This window comes from Ips typographus, linkage group LG6 (assembly GCF_016097725.1).
Source record: "Ips typographus isolate SLU linkage group LG6, UJ_Ityp_2.0, whole genome shotgun sequence".
Lineage (NCBI taxonomy): Eukaryota > Metazoa > Arthropoda > Insecta > Coleoptera > Curculionidae > Ips > Ips typographus.
The window spans coordinates 9706439-9729877 of NC_138427.1; the positions used below are offsets into that span (position 1 = coordinate 9706439).

Below are 23439 nucleotides of genomic sequence, written 5' to 3' on the forward strand. Positions count from 1 at the left end.
AAGTAATCTCCTCAACGAAGTTAATTATACTATTTAGTATTTATTTAGGAAAAAAATATCTTGAAATAAAAATTAATAACACGTTAAAAATACACTAAAACATTTTTTAGGTTCTCACAATTACTAAATTCTAGAAAATCACGAACCATTGTCGAAATAATAAAAATTTTGCAGACAAAAACACAATTAACCAAAGCTATTTACGTCCTTCCATGTGAGTAGCACTCAACTTGCACAAAGTTTGAAATTTCGTAACTGTACCCTGTTGTGCGGCTTTCGTCAAATTGTGGCTCAAATCGAAAGGATCCTGAACGCACATGAATGAGGTATAACGAAACATTTCCGGATCTTCCCCTTCTAATTGATCCACATACGCGCTCATCTCTTTCGGTAAACTCGCCAGATTCGCCTCTTCAAACTGGGATCTCTTCACTACTTTTCCTAGTAAAGGACACACCACCTACGGAATTAAAACAATTTTTTATTATTGCAACGTATGATAAAAATGCACTTACATCAGTGTTAAAGTCAAATTTAGAGTAATATTTGAAGAAATCATGAATCAGTTCAAACACAGTACTGTTGTATTGTTTGACATGCGCCTGCATTTCTCTTATACTCAATTTGTAGTTGATAATTTTCCATCCTGTAAGAATTACAACAGTAAAGAAATTAATTATAAGTTTATTACTTACCTGTTATAGTTGGATGGTCATTCCCGTTAAGTATCCGAATCGATTGGACTGAAAGCAAATAATCGTTAACTTGTAAATAAAATATACACATCATAGCCAAAGCATATGTCGTCACATTCTCAAAGTAAATATATTCCGCCCATTTCTTCACCAGTAAAATTAATTCTTGCACTACGGGTTGCAGGTCAATGCACAACCTAAAAGCACACAAGTTGACAACTTAAATTCATGTAATTTTTTCCGCTATAATCACCGAATAAACTTGGTATTTTCTACGCTAAGACCGTGCTTAAATGACAGGTCACAAGCCAGTTTGGTAGGCAAATGATGCAATTTCAAAATTGGAGTGCGAGCAGTCGAAACTTTGACTAAATGCGAATAATCTCGGTGCTTGTTAAATATCTTAGAAGCCTCTCTAAGGAGTATCACTTGTTCCGCTGGGTCTTGACTTTTTTGACCGTAATATGTATTGCCGACGTCGACAAAAACGTCCAAGTCACTGTCCTATACCAAAATTCATAAATTTTTATTGCTTTTACAAATTCAGCTGGAAAAAAATTAAGCTTTACCAAATTACCGATTCCGGACACTCTAGAACCAAACGGGTACACCTTACAATCCGGAAAAGTTTCTTTCAAAGCCGACTCAAGTCGGCTGCAACAATCTCGAGTCAAACGGGTTTTCAAAACTAATTCAGCGTTTCCCGCTAATAAAGCGGACTGAGACAGAAGGTACGTTTTTGATTGCAGTAGTGTTTTTACTGCGTCTGTTAATTTGTTTCCTAAAATGTACAATCTAAAGTTTATACTTGTGTCTAACAGAGATGTGATTTTATAGTCTGTTCAGTGACTGTTGCGTCACAATCACTGTCACTTTTTAAAAACGTTTTCAATAGCATTTAGAGGTCTCTGACAATTTTAAAATTTTCCTAGAGACCTCTGGCAATTTAAAACAATTACGGGAAAGTTTAAGGAACTTGTAGAGGGCTTTGGCACTTTTTAGCAGGTTCTCAGTAGAATTTAGAGGTCTCTGCCACTTTAAAAATTGCTCTAAAGGTCTCTGGCAGTTTAAAACAGTTATGGGAAGTTTTAACACACTTGTAGAGAATTTTAGCACTTTTTAGGAGGTTCTCATTAGCATTTAGAGGCCTCTGGCAATTTAAAACGATTATGGGAAGGTTTAAGACAGTTGTAGAATGCTCTGGCACTTTTAGAATGTTCTCAGTAGAATTTAGAGGTCTCTGACACTTTTAAAATGGTTCTAGAGGCCTCTGGCAATTTAAAACAGTTATGGGAAGAATTACGGAAAAGTTTAAGACACTTGTAGAGGGCTTTGGCACTTTCTAGCAGATTCTCAGTAGCATATAGAGGCCTCTGGCATTTAAAACGATTATGGGAAGGTTTTAAGACAGTTGTAGAAGGCTATGACACTTTTTAGAAGGTTCTCAGTAGAATTTAGAGGTCTCTGACACTTTTAAAACGGTTCTAGAGGCCTCTGGCAATTTAAAACAGTTATGGGAAGGTTTAAAACACTTGTAGAGAATTTTAGCACTTTTTAGGATGTTCTCATTAGCATTTAGAGGTCTCTGACAATTTTAAAATGATTCTAGAGGCCTCTGGCAATTTAAAACGATTATGGGAAGGTTTAAGACAGTTGTAGAATGCTCTGGCACTTTTAGAAGGTTCTCAGTAGAATTTAGAGGTCTCTGACACTTTTAAAATGGTTCTAGAGGCCTCTGGCAATTTAAAACAGTTATGGGAAGAATTACGGAAAAGTTTAAGACACTTGTAGAGGGCTTTGGCACTTTCTAGCAGATTCTCAGTAGCATATAGAGGCCTCTGGCATTTAAAACGATTATGGGAAGGTTTTAAGACAGTTGTAGAAGCCTTTGACACTTTTTAGAAGGTTCTTAGTAGAATTTAGAGGTCTCTGACACTTTTAAAACGGTTCTAGAGGCCTCTGGCAATTTAAAACAGTTATGGGAAGGTTTAAAACACTTGTAGAGAATTTTAGCACTTTTTAGGATGTTCTCATTAGCATTTAGAGGTCTCTGACAATTTTAAAATGATTCTAGAGGCCTCTGGCAATTTAAAACGATTATGGGAAGGTTTAAGACAGTTGTAGAATGCTCTGGCACTTTTAGAAGGTTCTCAGTAGAATTTAGAGGTCTCTGACACTTTTAAAATGGTTCTAGAGGCCTCTGGCAATTTAAAACAGTTATGGGAAGAATTACGGAAAAGTTTAAGACACTTGTAGAGGGCTTTGGCACTTTTAGAGGCCTCTGGCATTTAAAACGATTATGTGAATGTTTAAGACAGTTGTAGAAGGCTATGACACTTTTTAGAAGGTTCTCAGTAGAATTTAGAGGTCTCTGACACTTTCAAAATGGTTCTAGAGGCCTCTGGCAATTTAAAACAGTTATGGGAAGAATTACGGAAAAGTTTAAGACACTTGTAGAGGGCTTTGGCACTTTCTAGCAGATTCTCAGTAGCATATAGAGGCCTCTGGCATTTAAAACGATTATGGGAAGGTTTTAAGACAGTTGTAGAAGCCTTTGACACTTTTTAGAAGGTTCTCAGTAGAATTTAGAGGTCTCTGACACTTTTAAAACGGTTCTAGAGGCCTCTGGCAATTTAAAACAGTTATGGGAAGGTTTAAAATACTTGTAGATGCCTTTGGAACTTTTTAAAAGGTTTTCAACAGCATTTAGAGGTCTATACAACTTTCAAAATAGCCCTAGAGGATTCTGGCATTTTGAAAAGTAACTTTTAGACTCATGCTACTTATTTACGAAACTGATAAAAACGTCAAAATAAGCTGACATTTATTGAACCGTCAAACTGGTACTATCATGGCCGTTTTTACGCTCCATGACGTAATTTGACAGTTGGTCAAATAAGATAAGGGATGTGATGCAACAGTCAGAAGTAACTGAACAGAGTTTATCTTGAAAATGTGCCCTTAATTGTCACTTATATGATTGCTGTTACTTGCCTCTCTCTTTCTTAGTTCTGGTATTCCCAATTGACAAGTGACGAGTTTTCGAAATTTCATCCCCAAAAATCACCAATTTGCAGGTGGTACATTCATACTCTCTCACATTAGCCTTTCTACCTGGTGCCATTTTTTCATGTCTGCAACCAGTGAGTAAATAAACGCTCACCATTATAATTTAGAACAGTTTACCTGTTGGCAGTAAAATCGTGCTTCAACCAAAGACTCTCGTTTCTAATCTTGAGATCGCAAATCTCACAGTAGTAACTAAATTCAGTCACTTTGTGCGCCGGCGTTGAGACAAGATGGTTTTTCAACGTTTTCACGTTGTTATTCAACAGGATATTGCATAGCTTACAAAGTATACTTGTGTCATTTGCGGTAGTTTTTGTTATTAGTTGAGCTGCATACTCTTTCATTCTGTTTGGGAGTTGCTCAATAGCGTTATCGCTTTCGGGCTTTTCCACCGATTTAATGATGTTGTGAGTGGTAGCTTCTGGTTTTACTTCATCTTTTCGTTGATCTTCAAATAAAATAATAATTTTTTTCCTTATTGTACTGCAGAAAACTTACCATCAGATTCTGAATTTCTAGCGCGTCGAGACGTTCTAGCTTCCTCTAAACGTCTCATTTCCGCTTCTCGCGCTTCAATGTCCTTAATTGATACATTATAGACCTGAACTTGTAAATTCACCAAGTAATAAATGGTAAATCTGCGATTGTAAATCTCCATTACTAATCTTTTATGCTTTTTATCTAATATATGGGTAATTATATCTGAATGGGAATAACTGGCGGCACACAGGGTGCATTTCATTCTACTGAAATCATATGGTCTAAAGTACACTTGGTGGGCTTGAAACAATTTTTCTTGTTTCAACCAGAAATCGTGAAATGACTGTAGAATGTCTAGGGTTAGCGTTTCAGTTGCCGCTTTTAAATGTCTCTGGCCCAAAGCATGATTAATTAGAGCGTTTTTGCCAACTCTCATGTTACTTAGCTCACATAAACAAATTAGACAGGCAGCCCTGGCAGCCCCAACTCTCATTAAAGTTGGATCTTTAACTTTATCGTATCGACGTACTGCTTGCATCATGCCCGACGGAAAAATCTTGTCTTCAATCTCTTTATCATAAGTAATATTAAAGTTAAAACGGAAACCGTTTACATTATCTGTGGAATTACTGCTGCTAATATTATTAACAGGAGGAAGGGAGTTTACCTTATAGAAACAAAAATTTCATAAATCCAACCTAACTCAAACACAATTAACTTACATGCATCATTTCTAGGTCTTGTTGTTCTATACTACTGTCTGTATTGAAATCTACAGGATCAGTAGGAGTACTTTCACTTTCTGAGGTAGTTTGCACAATTTTCCTATTTACATCCTCAATACTGACTGGAGTTTTCAAGTCTCCATTTAAGAATTGGCAATACAATTCCTCAAAATGTTCATGAGCTTGCAGTGAACACCAAAAATCTTCTTTAGGATTTACAGTTATATTTTCATCACATAAACCACACCTATAAATAATACCAATAAAAACTATTAAAGTAAGATGACCTAAATTATGTTTTCCACTAAGTTTAAAGGTTTTCCTGGAAAGATCACCTTTTTTTTGAAAGACCAACAAACTCTGATACTTATATGCTACAAACAAGACTATACAATACATAATCCATTTTTGTTTCAGCTGTTTGCTGTAAAATGAGTCTATCTATTCCAAAAAATGGCTTGACATCACTTCTAAAGATGTAAATCTGACTAGCCACTGTAAGTACTTATAAAGCCAACAGTTTTGATTTGCTACTACATTTTGAAGTAGTTTACACATGAATAGATCATCTTTTATGAATATGATATAGGGAAGTAAATCCAGTCAATTGAAGATGACATAAAGGTTAAACCAGACTCCATTGCTCTAACTTTGTTGATGTGTGGTCATTGTCATTTTGTTTGATTTTCAGTGTACAAATTACTTTATCTTTAAATCAGCCAGAATATGAAATGATTTGGACTTTACCCTCCCTGAACACTGTGTTTATAGTGAAAAATGTTAAATAACTGATTTAATTAATGATCTATGAAACAAATCTATAAAATAGTTTGAGGATCCTTTTAAAACTGTTTCATTTAATCATGTCACTTACTTGAATTGATATGAAGTAGAGTTAAGTCCAGTCCCCAGCTCTTCTAAAGCCATTGTGATGCTTTTTTTTAGATGTAACAATGAAAATTTTAAGTTAGCCTTTTCTTCAGGCTTACAATTCAACAGAACCAATCTATGTAAACTGTTAAGTTCACTAGAAAATTCATCTAACTTTGCTTGTACATCATTTACAGACAATGTGTTATTACTGCTTATTTTACTGCCTGACTGAGTTCTTAACGGAAGGCTGACAATTTCAGTGGAATTGTCAGTTTGGCTAGAAGTGGACACATTTTCCATTATGTGTTGTTGTTTTTACTTGACCGAACTTGACCCTTGCTCTAACTCTAACCTAACATTTAATAACCACAGGAATTTTATCACTAATCATTAAAGAACAAATAAAAAAGAAATCACTTTGCGTTGCATTTAAATTTAGGATATTTTCTTAAAGTGTTTTTCAAAATCAAATAAAAAAAACAATAGTTACTAAAAAGGACATAAGTGGACAAAATCACATACCAAACAGACAATCAATTTGTTACGTGTCAATGCAATGTAGTAAAAGTCAAAAAATCATGTAAAAAACAGGCGTCTGTCACATTTGTTTGCAATGTATAGTCACGTGAAACCCTTATTAAATATCCTAGTATAGAGCACATGTTGCTATATTAAATGTTAATAAAAATTTATATTGCTTTAAAAACCAAATTAAAAATATACCAGAATATAAATTAAAAAAAATATATATTTTTTAACAGGTAAATCAAAACAAAGACTTCAAAGTCAATTGTTTGTCTAATTTTGAATTTTTTTCGGGCAATACCATTTTATTTTACTTATTTAAATTCTGAATAAAATGTAAAAATATTTTCTTCTAAAGTGGACTAATCATATTACATACAAAGGAATCGCAGGTGGCATATACCTAATTAATATGTAAAGAAATCAATTTGTGCATAACAAAATATAAAATGTATTTTATTAGCTAATGTTTTTTTGCCGTATTTTTGTTGATTTAAAAAAAATTAATTTTGTTATTGATATTACAGAAGATGTATTTTGGTAGTGACATCTATGTGCCAGAGTAGTTTGATAAACTGATATAGAAATCTGTCTCCCGGAAGTAAGTAACCTGATACATGAACGAATGATGTTATTGCTAAGTTTAAACTTTTAGACGGTTATAAAACATAATCGCGACAATGATAATAACGTAACTCGCTGAATTTAACCAAGGAACTCTAAACAATGAATGAGTTAGTGAAAACATTGGAATGCAGTTTGAAAATTTCAGTAGATCGTTTCACGTGACATGCGTGTAGATGGCGCAACCGCAATTCTCATTCCTACTCATGCTCGTGCTCGATTCGATAGTCAAAGTTCCGTTTGAACTTCCAAGTTTGTCTTGTCAAATGTTTGTGTATTTTTAATCGGGCCTATCGGCCAGTGAAACTCAGCTTTAAAATCGGTGTTCTTGTGGGGTGTGCTGTACAGAGTGTTCGCGAAATTTTCCATCATTTTCTAGGTGTCAAGGACTCGTAACGAAAGTGAAAATCGTAAATAGTACGGAGGACTGTTCGTGTGTTCTTTATAACGGAGACCGGCAGCCATGTTGTAAAGATCCAGCGGACCAGGCATAATCATCATGGGTTGATAAATGTGCCCAAAAGAGTAAATTTTGTTAAAAGTGCGGTGCGAATTGGACGATAAACGCTGGATTTGCCGGAGAATTTGTGTTTTTTTGGGTAGGCCGATAACGGTGAGGCGTCTAGTGCAGCGCTCGCGATGTGTCTGGCTGCGCACCGAGTGAGTGCAACGTCGTCGCGATAGTTAGCGCAGGGAGTCGTCGACTGCTTGCAATTGAAAGACTGCCGAGAGCTCGAGCATCCCCAAATGTGGGAGGTGAACTATTGAAAACATTTCGGGACACCTTTTTCTCGTCTCTCAAACAAGTCGCGGACCGATGAACTTCCCCGATATGCGATTTTCCGGCGATTGATATACCGCGCCAAACTCCCCATCGTCATGGCCGAAATCCTCGGAAAGGACGAGGCCACGTACTCCAAGGAAAGGGATAGTTTTTTGAGGGACTTACGCATCTTTCACGATGTCAGGGGGTAAGTACGCTGGTTTACCAACTCGTCAGTATCCTTAGCAAAGAATAATTTCCTATGGGAGCAACATTTTGACAGTGGTGGTGGGGATAAAGAAACCTATTGCTTTCTAGCGCACCCTCATATTCTTAATCATTTTTTATTATGTGAATGCTTTTATTTTGGTGCATTGCATATTTTCAAACCCTAAAAATTATGACACTAAGCTAGTGTGTAGTTTAAATGAAGTTTTACTGAAACCATCCATAATAGTGGTGTAAAAAACTGGACAGTACAGATTGTATTCTTCCTGCTTTCATTTTAGTATTCTATAAAAAATGGAACATAAAATTAATATCACTTTGATGGCATAACATTAGACTGTACAACTTTAGATAGGAAGGATCACAGTGAATGTCACAGTCTAGACTTCAGTCAAATTTAAACCACCAAAACAGTATGAAGCTAAAATGGTAAAGATGTCATTTTGACATTCAAGGAGAAGAAAATCTATGGCTGCATTCATTTTTATGCTTCATGGAGTAAGCAGTGACCTAATTTGACAATGAAAATTATAGTTTTGCCAAATTAAATTACTGTGCTGCCTCCATGAAGCCTGAAAACAATTGCCTCCCATACATGTCAAAATTGATTTGTAGGAATGTCATAATAAGAAGAGAGACATGTTGTAAATCAATGCCCTAGACAAAGATGAACATAAATTTGTAATCAACATGTGTCAATGTGATGAACAGTCAAGTCAATGTCAGTTAGAAACTTATCCCCATCTTTGTCTAGACCATTGATTAGCCAATTTTTCTCTATTCTTATCACCAAAAATATTATTTTGAAATTTTCATACCCTGTAGTCTTAGTCCAATAATTTTTCTTAAAACTGAATCTAATGTTGCCTATTTTTAATTAAGTTTTTTTACCCTGTAGGTTTCTGAATATTACTGTAGAATCTACCCTTATTTGTAAATCCTGGATTTTCATTTTTTATTGTCTAAAACTTATTATTTTTGATTACAGTACTCCATTTAAAAGATGTCCTACTCTTGGAGGAAAAGAGATCGACCTCTATCTGCTTTACACTTTGGTGACTTCAGAAGGTGGATGGATCAAGGTAAGATTCTATTTCAAATGTTGGTTGTAAAGTTACCTCAACACCTACTTAATTAAATTTTGTCTGAACGAAAAATCTATCAAATTACATTACTTGAATCTTTTCCCATTTTCAAGAACATGTAGCAAACAATATGCAGGCAGAAACTGAGATATTACATAATTTTCTACTTTGATAATTAGCACAGAGTTTCTGTTGTGTAAAGAATTAATGGGACCTGAGAGTAATTAGCTAAACTAAGGGCAACTAAAACCTCTGTGACGGAGATGCGGCGACGGCAGTGGCTGCCGACACATTGTGGTGTGGTGAAGGTAGTTAAGTTAGTCCATCCTCTGCATCAATAGCCCGGCGCGTGCCGCCTTTTGGTCTAGGTCAGGGTCTGGCTGTTTTGTTTGTCCTCTTCTTACTACTTGCCGTTCGGTTTCCGCGATTCCCATCACGTTATCAGTCGCCAAGTTGTCCACCTTTCCCTATTCTAGTAATAAAATTCTTAAGGTGGTATTCACAGTTTCTCAAATGATTAGAAACCAATTAATTCCTTGGGATCCAGAACACGTTTTTGATTGATACTCCAGGGAGTATTTCTAGTCAGAATGACTTATTTAGAGAGATTTCAAATTCCCCACAATTCTTCTTAATGCGATTAGTGAAAACATTTTCAATGTTACATAGTTGCCTTGAGTCTCAATACATATTTTCCTGACTGCGCGTAACACGTCCAATCTTTCACATTTTTGTCTTTCCCAGTCAAACAGTGTAAATCAACGCTTTGTATATTAATACCGGCTGGCAGCTTACAGAGGCGGACCTCGTTTATATACGTTGGGTTATCGTCGTCCTGTGTAGTTCAACACATTCAGAGAACGAGTTTTCCAACGGTCGATGAACTTGACTGATCTGAAAATTGTTCCCCTGTAAGTGGTCTCATTTGCGACGTTGCCAGCGACGGTTGCAATCGCTCAAGGGCGACGTTGTCTTTCTGTTGTTTATAATAGACCTAATAATTATTAGACCAGTCCAATTATTATAGATTTGTTATATTCAACAATACTAAAATTTGTAACTGTTCACTGTAGCATTTTTAAATATGACAAACATTTGTATTAATTTCATTTGTTTCAGCTTGCTGCATTTTGTTGTGCCTGAACGTCTGATTGTAGGAGTGTATTGAACTGAAATTTAATTTTCAGGTTAATGCAAAAAATTCATGGAACGACTTCTGGCCTCACTTCCAATTGCCAATCTGTGTGAATGGTTCTGTTGCTCTGAAACAAATTTATTTGAGGTGAGTGGTTTTAAATTGTACTTGTTTATGTATTTTTGGTCTTGTGCATCTAGTTTCCCTGCTCTATATGGTTTGGTTGGCTGATGACTACTAAGTAACACTTGAAGTGGTGAAATAGAGTTTTTCAAAACCAACAACAAACAATTATAATTGGGAAAAAAGCACTGGAATAACAATGCAATTCACATAGTAAGAATGTGTTATCCTCTGGCGTTATCATCTACTAAATTAACTAAATATTCATTACCTGCACCTGTTGATTTGCAAACCAATATAGCAACTTATTGTTGGCGACACGTGCTTCTACAAACCGTGGCGTTTGGGTCGATCTATACTTATCGAGATTTGGACCAGTCCGCATGGCACCCCGGCCAGCCCAACACTGCACAGTTAGTCAGTCAGTAAGTATGGAGAGGCAGAGAGAGTGAGAGACTGGTGACTAGAGAGGAGCTTTGAACGTCGAACCAAAGAACACCCTCCTGCTCGCCGGCAACAACTAAAAACAAAATCACGTGGTCGACTGGCGCCTATTTTCCCCCCCGCTCCCTTTTACGATGCTTTCGCGGGCTTTCCCGTTCTGACTTAGACTAGGTCAGTGTCACACCGATAAGTAGTAAGTAGCCGGTTAAATCGCCGAACACTGTCGTCGTGTCTCGCGTACCGCCACTGATTGAGGTCCGCCAGTATGTTTGGTATAGCTTGTATCAAAACAAAACACGATCTACCCAGTCTGACTTTCTATACGCTCTGATGAACATTTGACACTAGATCTTTAAATTTCTTATATTTATGCACATAAAGAACATCGATACCAATGAGGACGTGCTAAACCCATAATCTCACATTTCAAAGTTTCTTGGTTTGTTGTATGGTTTAATTAATATTGATATTCACTCCAACCAGATTTAAGACTCAGTTGCATAATAATTATTCCATTGATAATGCTTAATATAAATACAAATACAACTTCTTATCAGCAAAACGAGTGTTTTGCTTGTCAATAGAAAAGTTATCTGGAACTTGACAAGTAATGCCCAAAACAAAGTTTGCATGTGCAGCAGTTGCATACATCCCAACAAAGACCATAGTTTGTGATTGACCAAAAAACTTCAGCTTGCCACAAATTGAAATTACGCAAATGCTGCACATATGTAAACATGTTACATGTGTTAAATACATAATAGTTCTATTTTCGTTATTTTTAGATATTTAGATCGATGGGAGAAGGTACATTATTTAGGGGAAGATGGGGACAGAGGCAGTGATGACGACGAAGAGAGCAGACACAAGCGCTGGTCCGCACGAGTATTACACGCGGTACCGCACGCCTATCTTTATTCCCAACATAATGTAACAGGTATGTAAATTATTATAGTTTTATTAAAAATAATCGGTATTATTACTGGCGTACCTGAATGGGCAATTATCTTGCTTGATCCCTATAAACGCTGTTGAGCCTTAAAACGTGAAGAAGTTTGTCAAATAGCTTTATTCGTTCCCAGGGGAAGCACTATATCGCAGTTACATATTTTTTAAACCTTTATAGTAGACGGAGTTTTGATTTTTTATCAGTGCTAAATATCTTGAAAGATGCCTGCCATAAAACATGTGGTTATACTGGATGTTGCTGTTTTGCATCTGATATTTCTCAGTGCCTCCTTAGGTTGGTTGGTTTTCTTTTTATCATTGATTTCCTATACAGGTGTGGTAAATCCAAAAGCGACAATAGGAAAACCGTGTAACGGACAGAGAAACGTAGGTAAATGCCTGCGCGGGGGAAAGACAGAAAACGAAAAATATATCAAGTAGGCCATATTTTGAGCGCGCTGTTGCCAAACGCCGTAAGTAAGTTTGTCGAGGGTATTAAATACTGGCAACAGCGCGCTAAAAATATGGCCTACTTGATATTTTTTTTGTTTTCTGTCTTCCTCCCGCGCATGCAATTACCTACGTTTCTCTGTCCGTTACACGGTTTTCCTATGGTCGCTTTTGGATTTACCACACCTGTATATAATTTTGAAATTTCTGTAGTTTCATATTTTGCTGAGTATTTGCTGTAAACTCTATACCACAATTTAGCAGGTATTTTCTGTTATTTAACAAACAAAATCACTAATAATACTTTTTCAAAAAAGGGTCTTGACTTTTAAGACATCCTAATTAATTTTGTTAACTGACGTGGAAGCGCTGATAATGAGCAGCGGTCTTGCTGTCGGTGTCGATTTCATTTTTGGTATTGTGGATTGTGGCAATGTGCGTCGGAGTGGCAGGCAGGCAGCTTCCAATCCCCGACCGACCCCACCAAAACCAGAAAGGACAAATCAATAATCGTCTGTGGGTTAACGCGCTGCCGCTACCGTCCGTGGCAACTAACAACCCTCCGGCCGCCGCTGTTTACACCTCAGATTTGCGACGTTGCCGTAACCGTCAACATCACACTATTGATTTTTTGAAATGATATGCACAACGATTATTTTTTGATGCGATAGATTGACTTGAGAGTTTTGTCATAGTTTTTACAACGAAAAGATACTGGTCACCAGAAAAAATTGTCCTTTGCATTAAACCCTAACAAAATTGGTACCATTCTCAGGTTTATTGAGAAGACAGTCTCAAACATTTTTTTCATATTATTATTTAAATTAACTGACTTTAATTTAGATTGTTAATAAAACACACATTTTTTCCCAGATGAGAAACGTGAACAACATCATCTAGACTTGAACGTATATAAACCATCCGACTACGATAGGCTGGCTCTTTCATTGATATCGCCGCTGCCTAACGAACAGGATTTCGCCATAAACGTTTGCACCTTACTTTCCAACGATAATCGGAACAATTTGAAATTGGAGAAACATCCTAGAATTGTCATGTATCTGCTAGCTCACGCGGGAATCTTCAATCACAGTGAGTTTTTCCTGTTGGACTGTTTACTGACTAGATGGGCATTAAGGTTTTGTTTCAGGCTCTCTGCGGCAACTGTTCGTACATATTTATAGCGAAGTAAGAAAAAAGCCCATTCACAACTTTTGGAATGACGTTCTCGAATCTAGTGAATTTTTGGATCTCACAAACGAAACTAACTTTTACACTCTGAGAGAGGAAGACAAATCCTGTGATAGTTTAATCAAGGACGATTTTCTGAAATATGCCGAGCTGGATAAATCGACCGGAAGTAACGAGCAAACGTGTGATATCGATAGTGAGTGTGAAGTGATTGAAGATAGCTTAAAGCCGCCAAAGTATTTCAAATTTAAGTCCGATCCTTCGGATCGGGAACTGTTTTGTCTGAGACGAACTTTGGGTACCCAGGATTATATCGGTCAGCGAGTGTTACAAATAGCTACTATTCTGCGGAACCTGTGTTTTATCGAAGACAATGTCTCCGTGTTAACAAATAATTCGTCGTTTGTTCGATTTCTATTATTGTGTTGTTGTTCGCAATGGAACGCTTTGAAAAATTTAGGTATGGATATGTTGGGAAACATAGCGGCCGAACTAGAACTGAAAGACGTACAAACAGACCTAATCGCGTCATCTTTGTTGAAAATAATTAGTAAAAACTTACAGAGTGACGATCGTGCAGCCTGCCTCTCATCAGTAGAAGTATTAAATAAACTAAGCCAAAACGATAAGAACGAAGATATGCTTATTCGATCTTTAGAATCAGCCATATATAAAAAAGTATGTTCCTTCCTTACAATACACGACGTTATGCTACTAATTTATACTTTGGAATGTTTGTACTCGTTATCCTCGTTGGGGGAGCGGGCGTGTAACTTTATCGCAAGCAACCATGGGGTTATTGACACTCTGGTGTCTTTGGTCACTGTGGAAGGGAAAAGTTACGGACCCAAAGCGTGCATTGGAATGAAACTGGTCGAGACGATACCGTCCGGAAGTCAAACTCAGGCCCAGTCACAGTCCACTCCCATTCCTCCAGCGTCTCCTCAGTCGGATAAAACGTCAACAACCAATGTGGTTGTGTCGAATACGGTAGCTGGTATTATTAGTTCAATGTCCAATTCACCACCTGCCCCTAGCGTGACGCCAGTGAAAGTGGTGCCCAGCGTTGCCAGTACCCCTTTGAGAAGTGTAACGATTGCTCCTCAACGGATACTCGCTACACCGGTGGTTGTTCCTACTTCTAAAACGGGTAATTGTTAAGCCTGGTTTATAAAACAAAATTTAATTTTAGTATTAGTAATAATTCAATTTACTTAAAATCCAAAATTTCTTAAGGCTAATACTAAAATTACACCATTGACAGATGAATATTATCACAAAAATGATAGCTTGCACGTGATTTCATTATCTTTTTTGTTTTGGGTTCCGGCCTACAGTAAAGGAATTGCCGCTACAAGCTACAACTTTTTATTTAATATTTACTATTTATGTGTGGCACTTATCAGTCTATAAGTTTGTTCACAGAGGGAATCCCTAACTGGTTTCCAACTCATAAACAGTAAATGTCAAGTTTCATTGGTTGTATGCTCACGTGACTATGACGTTTTCTGACTTGTGGCTAATGAATGTATCTATTTCTCTGATTACTAGCTGGAGATTCTCTCTGCGAACATACCTATTATGTCATGTAATAGCCTCCATAAATTCATCATTTATACCTTCCATTTTTACTACAATTAAATTTTGTTATAAATCAAGCTTAAGTGTTTTAGTTATTTTTTTCTAAAATCTAATTATTGATTTTTTTAGAAACTACCGTACTTCTAACGCCAGCTAAACCGATGACAACAGCAATGCCAACCGTCACAACAACCACGCCCACTGTGGCCGCTCCGCCCGTCTCGCAGCCTCTCACGCCTCAACAGCTGATTCAACAGCAGCACGCCCACCAGCAAGCCATTCAGGAAAATGAACAATTTGCCTTAGCGTGGCTGAGGGCCACATACGAACCGAGCAGTGCTGTGAACAAGTAAGTTATGATTTTTCTTATTAGCCATATACTAACTACATAACAAATGAAGTTTGAGGTGCAGTCATAACTGATACATATTGCACAACTATAGTCTGATTATTATAACTTTAGTTGCACGTCATCAAAGTGAAAGTGGGCTGCTTTGTCAATCCACAAGAAAAATATGATTTTTAACTTTCAAATGTGACATCAATGTGAGAACTGTGTTTGTTTTGTCAGAATTTTATTTGCAGAGAGATCTGAGAGGTTTTTACTGTTTTAATGACTCTTCTGCTATATTTAGGGTGACACCCTGAGTGTTTTAAGATCCGATGTCCGGTAAGTTCGGTTGGCAATAGAATAATCTGTGTTATGACGTGCAACTACAGTTGTAATAATCGGACATACTTTCAATTCCTTTATGGCACTAGTAGACTATATAACGGAAGTCAAAAACTTTTAGAGTGGATCACCAAGAGCTGTACAAGCATTACATCAATTCCTGTTCCCAAATCGGGCGACGAGGAGTAATCTCGCCTCTACATTTTCCCAGATGCGTTAGGTGAGGTTACAAGCTGCAAAAAATTGTTAATGACATATAATACGAGGGGTTTCCATTTTTAGGTCAGTATTTGGCGGGACGGTGGGACCGAACCCGATGAAGCCGGCTAATCCGGGAGATCCTCAATTCTACGAGGGAATCAAGGTGCGCGCGCAACCACTTAAACTGAACGTCCCCCCTCCATTGTCTCCGCCCCAGCCAGCGTTCAATCCGTCTCCGGCGCCGCCACCTAAAGCGGTGGTACCTAGGCGTAAATCCAAATTGGTTGTTGTCAAAACGGGCGCCGCCTCTCCGCTAGCTGTCGAGGCGGAACCGGAGACGGCATCGAACGCGTCGTCGCCCTCTCCCGCTTCTCCCATCCTTAAAGCTCAGCTGAGCGCTCCACCAAAGCCACGGGAGACGCAGGTCGCTCCGGGTGATTCTAAATGTCAGGTAAATGGTTCTCTTTGTAAAGCAATTTTTCTCTTTTTTCGGTGACGGAACGCGGTTACTTTATATCTTTGCCGTGTTTTGGTTTGTTTAATTTTTTCCGGATGGCTCTTTTACTCGTGTTTCAAGTTGAGTTTTTAAAGTTTAACTCTACATAAAGACAACAATTTTCAGTACAATGTTCTTTCGAAAATTACATTTCAATTTTGGAAATAAACTCTCTAAGAAAAAAGATACCATTATAAGAAATTCTTTTTGAGCCATCTGTCGTTCGTATTTTTTTCAGAGTTTCTAAAAAAAAAAAACGTCAGTTCTGCTTGTAGTTGCCACCATTAAAATTTGTCTAATCGTGATTCTGGCGGGAATACCTGGACTATCGGATAACAGTGGAGCCTTTTTCTATCCTAACCTAAACGATCCTTTTAAAGTAGTTTGAGATATGCGTTTTTTCTTATATTTACGTTTTAGTCATAGTAGGTAGGTGTTTTTGAGTTTTTTTTGTGTGAGCTGGTGTGTTTTTTTGCGTTATCTCCCATACTCAAAACGTTCAGGGTGAATTTATTAAATACAGCTTATTTGGTGGGTGAGTTTTTTTGTTTTAAGTGATTTTTAAAAAAAACTCATCCAGTATACTGCAATTTTCCATTTAATTTATGTTTACTTTGGTATTATTTTTTATCTAAAGTGACTGTAGTTAGTTGGTACTAACTTTCTCTCGTTAAATTGGTGTTCTACTTTGTCTTGGAGTTATAATTTAGGTGTCTAAAAGTATTAAAAGGAACCTTTGTGTAACTGTAGGGGTTTGGGAAAAAAAATCAATGAGGGTCTTAACTATCACATGTTTAACTGTTAAAGTATAACTCCAACGACAAAACTCGTTCGCTGGCATGAAACCGAAATTGAAAGCCAAAATATCGAGAATCCGTTATTAACTTAGTCTCCCTTACCTAAAAAGGCGATGGCTCACCCGCACCTGAGCCATGTCCTGCTCAGTAGCGGGTCGTCGGGGTCAGCTACGACTGCATCGTCGATCAAGCCGGAAATTCAAGATACCCAGATTGTACAAACAGGCCAGAGTAATAGCAGTTCGCTAATTAAAAGCCTTTTGGCCACTAAGGTAAACGATGCATGCTTGCCAACTGTGAGCATGAGGGTTGCCACAACAGACTGCCAAAATGTAGCCCAGGTAACACACTAACTCCAGCATATTACACTTTTTTTGCAATTGCGATTTAAACTTATCTTTCTGGTATTTTTGGAATTGGTTACTAGTATGAGGAGTGTTCAAGTACAAGCTTTATCCTGTAAATTCATGTAAAAAGAAAAACAGCATATTCCAAACCTCCCAATTAATGCCAATTTCATATTTACCTTACCACCAACCAATTTATTAGAGTTCACGTAAAATAATAGTAAGCCAGCCTATTAACGTTTGAAGTTATTTGTAACATAATAGATACTTATGAAAGCAACACTGTATACAGAACCAATCAAACCGTTGGACGTAAATTATATTAATGTCTTTGATGTACTTTAACAAGTAAGTTCTGAAGTGTGTGAAATAAAACGCATGAAAAACGCTTTAACCTACGTATTACTAAAATTTTGATGTTGTTTTCAACGTATCGTGTGTCTGTAAATTTAGGAGGTATTAGAAAAAGGATCCACTTCAAGTCGTTGTATCCCCGTTGATTTCAATTCTGTTATACCATTTTGATTGTTTTTAACAAGAAACGGATCTTATTTCTTTAGAGGTCATTAACTCTCAATTAAAAATGTTACAGTTAATATTTAAGACAAGAACATCATGTTTTCTAGAAGGTTGTGCAATAGTAGAGCAAAACAAAATTAACGGATGCATGTTTATTTTTGTAGTAAGTGAAACAAACACACGTTAAGACGACTGTCAATTTGTTTTTGTATAAAGTTTGCATCAAAATTAGAGGACTGCAAAATGCAAGTTATCGTGAGGAGTAGACAAAAGATTAACACAATGTACAGAATAAAATAACGCAAAATTCTTTTTTAATTTTGCTGACATTGAAGATTTGTATTGAAATATTCAAACTAATAATTTTTTTTCAAATTCAATGGTTCTCAACTTAAACTACTGATAATAACTATCTGAACTAAAATACAAATTTTGTTGTACTATTGCACTTCCCATTTAGATATCCCATATACTTACAAAACTATTTTTTAGGTCGTCGCACGACAACAAAGGTTACTGTCTCAACAAAACGTCGATAACAACCCGCCACCTAAAAACCAAAGTAGACTAGAAGCTTTAAAAATGCACAGAATCAACGGAGTGAGGCAATTATTCAGCGACAGCGAGGTGGGAGACCCTTCCGTATCCTCAACCACTCAATTCGGAAGCACGATTAAGGGCAAAAAAGAACCGCCACAGCCGCCACCTCCTCCGTTGGCGCCTCTAAGCAACAACACCAAATCGAAAACTCCTCCTGTAGTGAATGAAGATAGTGACTCTTTGTCGTCGACATCGGGCCTTGCCGCTGTGGGGATCGTATCATCGACAGAGGAAAATGATAATTCGTTAACGAGTTTTGAAGGTTTATTGAACGGTATGCCGATAGTGGAAGAAACATTGAACGAAAGCAGCGATTCCAAAGACTCTGTAAAAAATCCTGGTAGCGAAATCAGTATTGACAAACCGTTAAGGTTGGCCGATTTGCTGGAGAAGAAATTCGACAAGAGTCCGACCTTGTTGAACGGGAGTTTGAACAAAGATCTGAAACTGAGCTCCGAGAGGTCCGATTTGTTGGAGAACCATATAGAGAAGGCTTTAATTCGAGAGAACGACATCAAAGTCGAAGAAATAAAACTGGAAGACGTGGAAATCAAACAGGAAACTTTAGATACCAAAGGAATCAAGCGACGCGCCTCCGAAGACTTGGACGAGGTCGACGTTAAAAAACCCCATCTAATCGCCAACGTGAATGGTACAGCCAGTAATGATCTGCAAGCGCCCGATTCTTCTAGTCCTAACGGCGAAGAACGTTCTTCCACCGTTTCAACAGCTGCCGCCAAATTGTTCGCCGATTTTGCCGCCGATATTCTGGAAGACGAAGACGAGGACCAGTTGATGCAGGACACGACGCAGTCGAGTCAAAGTGCCCCCGTTGTAGAAACTGGTGCTGGAATTCAGCCTCAACTTATTGTCGATAATAATCAGCAAGTGGTTTTGTCGCAGTCTCGACAAATTATCGTTTCACAACCTCAAATTCATGGCTCTAACCAACAAGTTGTTTTTTCCTCAGGTGAGAATTTAAAGTTGTTTGATATTTGATTGTATACAAAAAAACGTATTATTGCAGGAACTCAAATCAAAACCGCTTCAGGCCAAACTGTAATAGTAAACGCCGGAATGCAACAAAGACAATCAGTGTTGATTCAGCCAACTAATGCGGGACAGTTGCTTCTATCGCAAGGACTTCAAGGTCAGGTCCAGCTAGTCCAAGGCACGCAGAGCGGACAATATGTAATACAAACAAATCCGTCTCAAGGTTGTTGTAAGAAAAAGGGTTTGTTAAAAGACAGTTTGGAATCGATCGTTTTTGTTTTGCAGGTTATGTGGTAGCACAGCCGCAGACCGCAGTGGTGCACGGACAACCGCAAACGGTGTTGCTCACCCAACAAGGACAAAACGTCGGATCGAAAACAATTATTATATTGCAACAACAGACGACAGGTGGTGCTTCACATCATCAGAAAGTTGTGGTAACCCCTCAGGGTCAGCAAGTGGTCGTTACTCAAGTTCCTAGGCCGGTAGCTCAATCGTCTAGTGTAAGTAGTTGATTTTGATGCTTCTCTGGGTAGCAGGAATTCTCTAATTAATAACTTACTACGTTGCAGGTTTCTAATAATAATGTTCAACAAACAAAAGCGTTGAGACCGACGCCGACACCATCGCCCGCTCTAAGTACAGCTTCTACATCCTCAACGTTAAGTAACGGTTTGAAACAAGAAGAGGCTCCACCCAAAATTAAGATTATCCGTGACCTCACCACCCCGTTTGTATGTGAATGGGGCGACTGTGTTGTGTAAGTATTTATCTCTATTTCGAACCAATAAAGGCCTGACAAGTACTGGAATAGCCCAGGGCAGTATTCTGGGGCCACTACTCTTTGTAATTTACATGAACGATCTGAATTCTATAGCAAAAAAAAATGAAAAAATCGTCAACTTTGCAGATGACACAAATTTACTTGTAGGTCAAGAGGAAATCAGCACTTTAATTCAGTCTGGAAAAGATCTGTTTATTAGGACCTCTGAGTGGTTTAAAAAAAATAAATTAGCTTTAAATATGGAAAAAACAAGTGTGATTATTTTTTCAACAAAACAAGGTACATTTGAGAAACCCAATGAAATACCCTTCTCACTGACAGGAGCCAATTACTAGCCAAGAACACAAAATTTTTGGGAGTGATTGATGAATTTCTAGATTGGTCTGATCACATAAATGTTCTGCTAGGCAGGTTAAACTCAATTTGCTATGGAATTCGAATTGTCTTCGGGTATTTGAACCTGGCGGCCCTTAAACTACTTTGCCAACTTTGAATCGATTATGAAGTATGCAATTATGTTTTGGGGTAGAAATACTTCAATACAGAATGTATTTGTAATTCAAAAAAGGGCAATTAGATTAATGTTCAAAATGATCTTTAAAAAAAATAAAATAATGACAGTTTATGCAATTTATATATATGAGTGTCTCATCTTTCTTAAAAAGAACCAAAACCTATTTAACATCAAAGTCAATCATACATACAACACAAAACAAAAAGATGTAAACTGTCCAAAACATAGATTAACACTCACTGAGAAGAATGCAAAATATATGTGTATTCGCCTATTTAACAACCTACCAGACAGGCTGAGAACATTGACGGACAAAAGTTTCAAAAAAGAAGTAAAAAATTGCATTAGAACCCTACACTATAGAGGATTATTTTATTAAATAAATATTGCTTATTCTCTGAAATCTGTATTTAAAAAAAATCGCAGAAAATGTATATAAGTATCTTTAAGTACTACATAGTAGTTTATCATGACGCTATTTCCTTTGTATTAGTTGATAATGTACATTGTACTCTATCCTAATCACAATTCGAAATAAAGACTTATTATTATTATTATTACTGCTAATTACAGGGATACCAAATTTAAGTCTCCCAATCAAGTGTATATGCACGCTTGCGAGGCGCATTGTCCTCAAGATGATGAAGAGGTGATCTGTCAGTGGGACCGTTGTGATTCCCTGAAGCGGAAAAGGTTTTCTCTGATGACGCATCTACATGATAAGCACTGCAATATTGAGGTGAATTTAGATTTTTGTTAGCTGGCGTAACTTTGCAATAAAACACGATGCTTGCAGGCCATGAAACACAGCTTGGTAAGACGGAAAAAGATCTCACAAGGACAGAACGTAGAGCCGGCTCCCGTTACTCCAACGTCGCATCCGGGATACGCTCCCGATGCTGCTCTTCACGCGATCAAGAGACACGCGCTCGAATTTGTTAACCCTAAAGAATTACAGGTGAGTGCTAAGGTTGTTACCACAAATTTTGAAAGTACCCACGATACTCAAAGCTGACTTTGGACTAAAACATAACCAAATTTGAAACAAAGAATTCGCGGTTACTCTAATATTTTTAGCAAAAAAAGAAAGTCAAGCATTTTTTAATTTATGCATAGATCAAAACGGCTAAGCAGGGCGGTACTACAACAATTAAAGTTCAGCTGCCGCCTTCAGATCAGGTGAGGGCCTATTCGATTTACTTTTCTTATTTTTGATGTGCCATTTTATTTTTTTGCCTTTGTGTTTTGCCAAGCAGCTTCATTTTCTTGTATAAATTGGAATTTTGTATAACGTCTGAATAAGCAGTATTAAAAGTTCCATAGAGCAAACTTTTAACAGTTCTGACTGACGTACTCGTCAGTTTAATGTCCACATGTGCGGCATTTTTGTAAATCCCAGCAGAGTGGGTCAAGCATAACTACAAACAGTGCTGTGATTTACTCCAATACTCCACTTGTTGACTTACCAGTAGGTTGACAGTAACCAAGGAGAAAATTTATGTATAACTCACAATAACTGTAAAAGTTTGCTCACTGGATGTAAAATCAATCATGTATCAAATTCAGCACGTTCGCATTTCAATTAGATAGCAAAATACTAATCTGTCAGTTTTTGTGAGTTTTTTTAGTTAATTCCTACACCTTGTCTATTGTATTGTATCAAATGTATTTCAGGATGACAATGAAGGACCTGTGACAAAAAGCATTCGTCTAACTGCATCGTTAATCCTTCGAAATTTGGTTATTTATAGTAGCAATTGTAAAAGGTATACTAACCATTATTGGTATAATCAACATTTGCAGTTTGAATTTCTTTAGGTACTTAAAATCGTACGAATCCCACTTAGCAAATATCGCACTGAGCAACGTAGAATCTTCGAGAACAATAGCACAAATACTGTACGACATAAATGATGGAACGACTCATAGGTGACCTGGTGGTCATAAGTGAAAATGGGGCGTGAATGTTAATCGTGTATAGTAATTAATTAAGGCAAAAATGTGTAAATTATTTAATGAAATGTACAAATGTTAGGGTAGTAGGTTTAAAAGCCTGTTGTTATTTTTATATAATTTACTAAGGTAAAATTGAAAGGCTTTTGAATTGTGCGAAATTGTTTGGACTTTAATCGTAAAAATAAACACTAAATTGTTTTTATAATTCTGTGCAATTATTTTCGCAGGTGTAATCGTAGCATTGTAAATATTTTATGTATTTTTTTCATTTTACTTGTGATAAAGAAAACAGTTTTTAACTTATTATTGATCAGTATTATTCTGAAAGTGCTACTTGAAAACAGCATCATCGATATCCCGCAATTGATTAAAACACTAGTCCAGTCGAACTTGCTGACTATAACATAAAATTGACTTCACAAAATATTCAGTTAGTTTAAAATTCTATTTTGTGAGGACAAATTGTAATTCAGGACTAACCGTTCAAATAAAAAATTTGTCAGAACCAACTTGTACGTTTTTTGTATCTTTTTTTTTCCAAACTATGAAATATGTACTAAACAACAAGACGTATCATAGGAGACTCAGAAATGGCGTCACGTTATTTTCAATATGTAAAT

At 37.1% G+C, this 23439-nt stretch overlaps 2 protein-coding genes across 13 annotated transcripts; one reads left to right on the top strand and one right to left on the bottom strand.

Moving 5' to 3' along the window:
• Positions 1-20: 20 nt before the first annotated feature.
• LOC145730146 (uncharacterized) lies at positions 21-6393 on the bottom strand. Its single transcript, XM_081981176.1, has 10 exons — positions 5844-6393; positions 4967-5216; positions 4263-4911; positions 3882-4212; positions 3690-3829; positions 1265-1476; positions 949-1199; positions 696-892; positions 516-646; positions 21-460 (listed from the first exon to the last, which is right to left on the bottom strand). The coding sequence occupies exons 1-10, from the start codon at positions 6140-6142 to the stop codon at positions 197-199; spliced, it is 2724 nt and encodes a 907-aa protein (XP_081837302.1). The 5' UTR covers positions 6143-6393; the 3' UTR covers positions 21-196.
• Positions 6394-7197: 804 nt separating this feature from the next.
• Positions 7198-23123, top strand: Bap170 (Brahma associated protein 170kD). 12 transcript variants are annotated; one of them, XM_081982338.1, is made up of 20 exons: positions 7198-7962; positions 8971-9064; positions 10255-10349; positions 11555-11706; positions 13041-13259; positions 13306-13865; positions 13923-14508; positions 15069-15288; positions 15734-15832; positions 15895-16264; positions 17217-17447; positions 18465-19542; positions 19600-19794; positions 19851-20068; positions 20138-20325; positions 21437-21602; positions 21660-21821; positions 21980-22042; positions 22538-22629; positions 22682-23123. In XM_081982338.1, exons 1-20 carry the CDS (start codon positions 7871-7873, stop codon positions 22794-22796), a joined length of 4995 nt encoding a protein of 1664 aa, XP_081838464.1. In that variant the 5' UTR covers positions 7198-7870; the 3' UTR covers positions 22797-23123. The 12 variants fall into 12 exon arrangements, with proteins under 12 accessions (XP_081838464.1, XP_081838460.1, XP_081838467.1 ...); XM_081982334.1 differs by having other exon boundaries at positions 13306-14508; XM_081982341.1 differs by having other exon boundaries at positions 13306-14508; positions 17217-17378.
• The last annotated feature ends 316 nt before the right edge of the window (positions 23124-23439 follow it).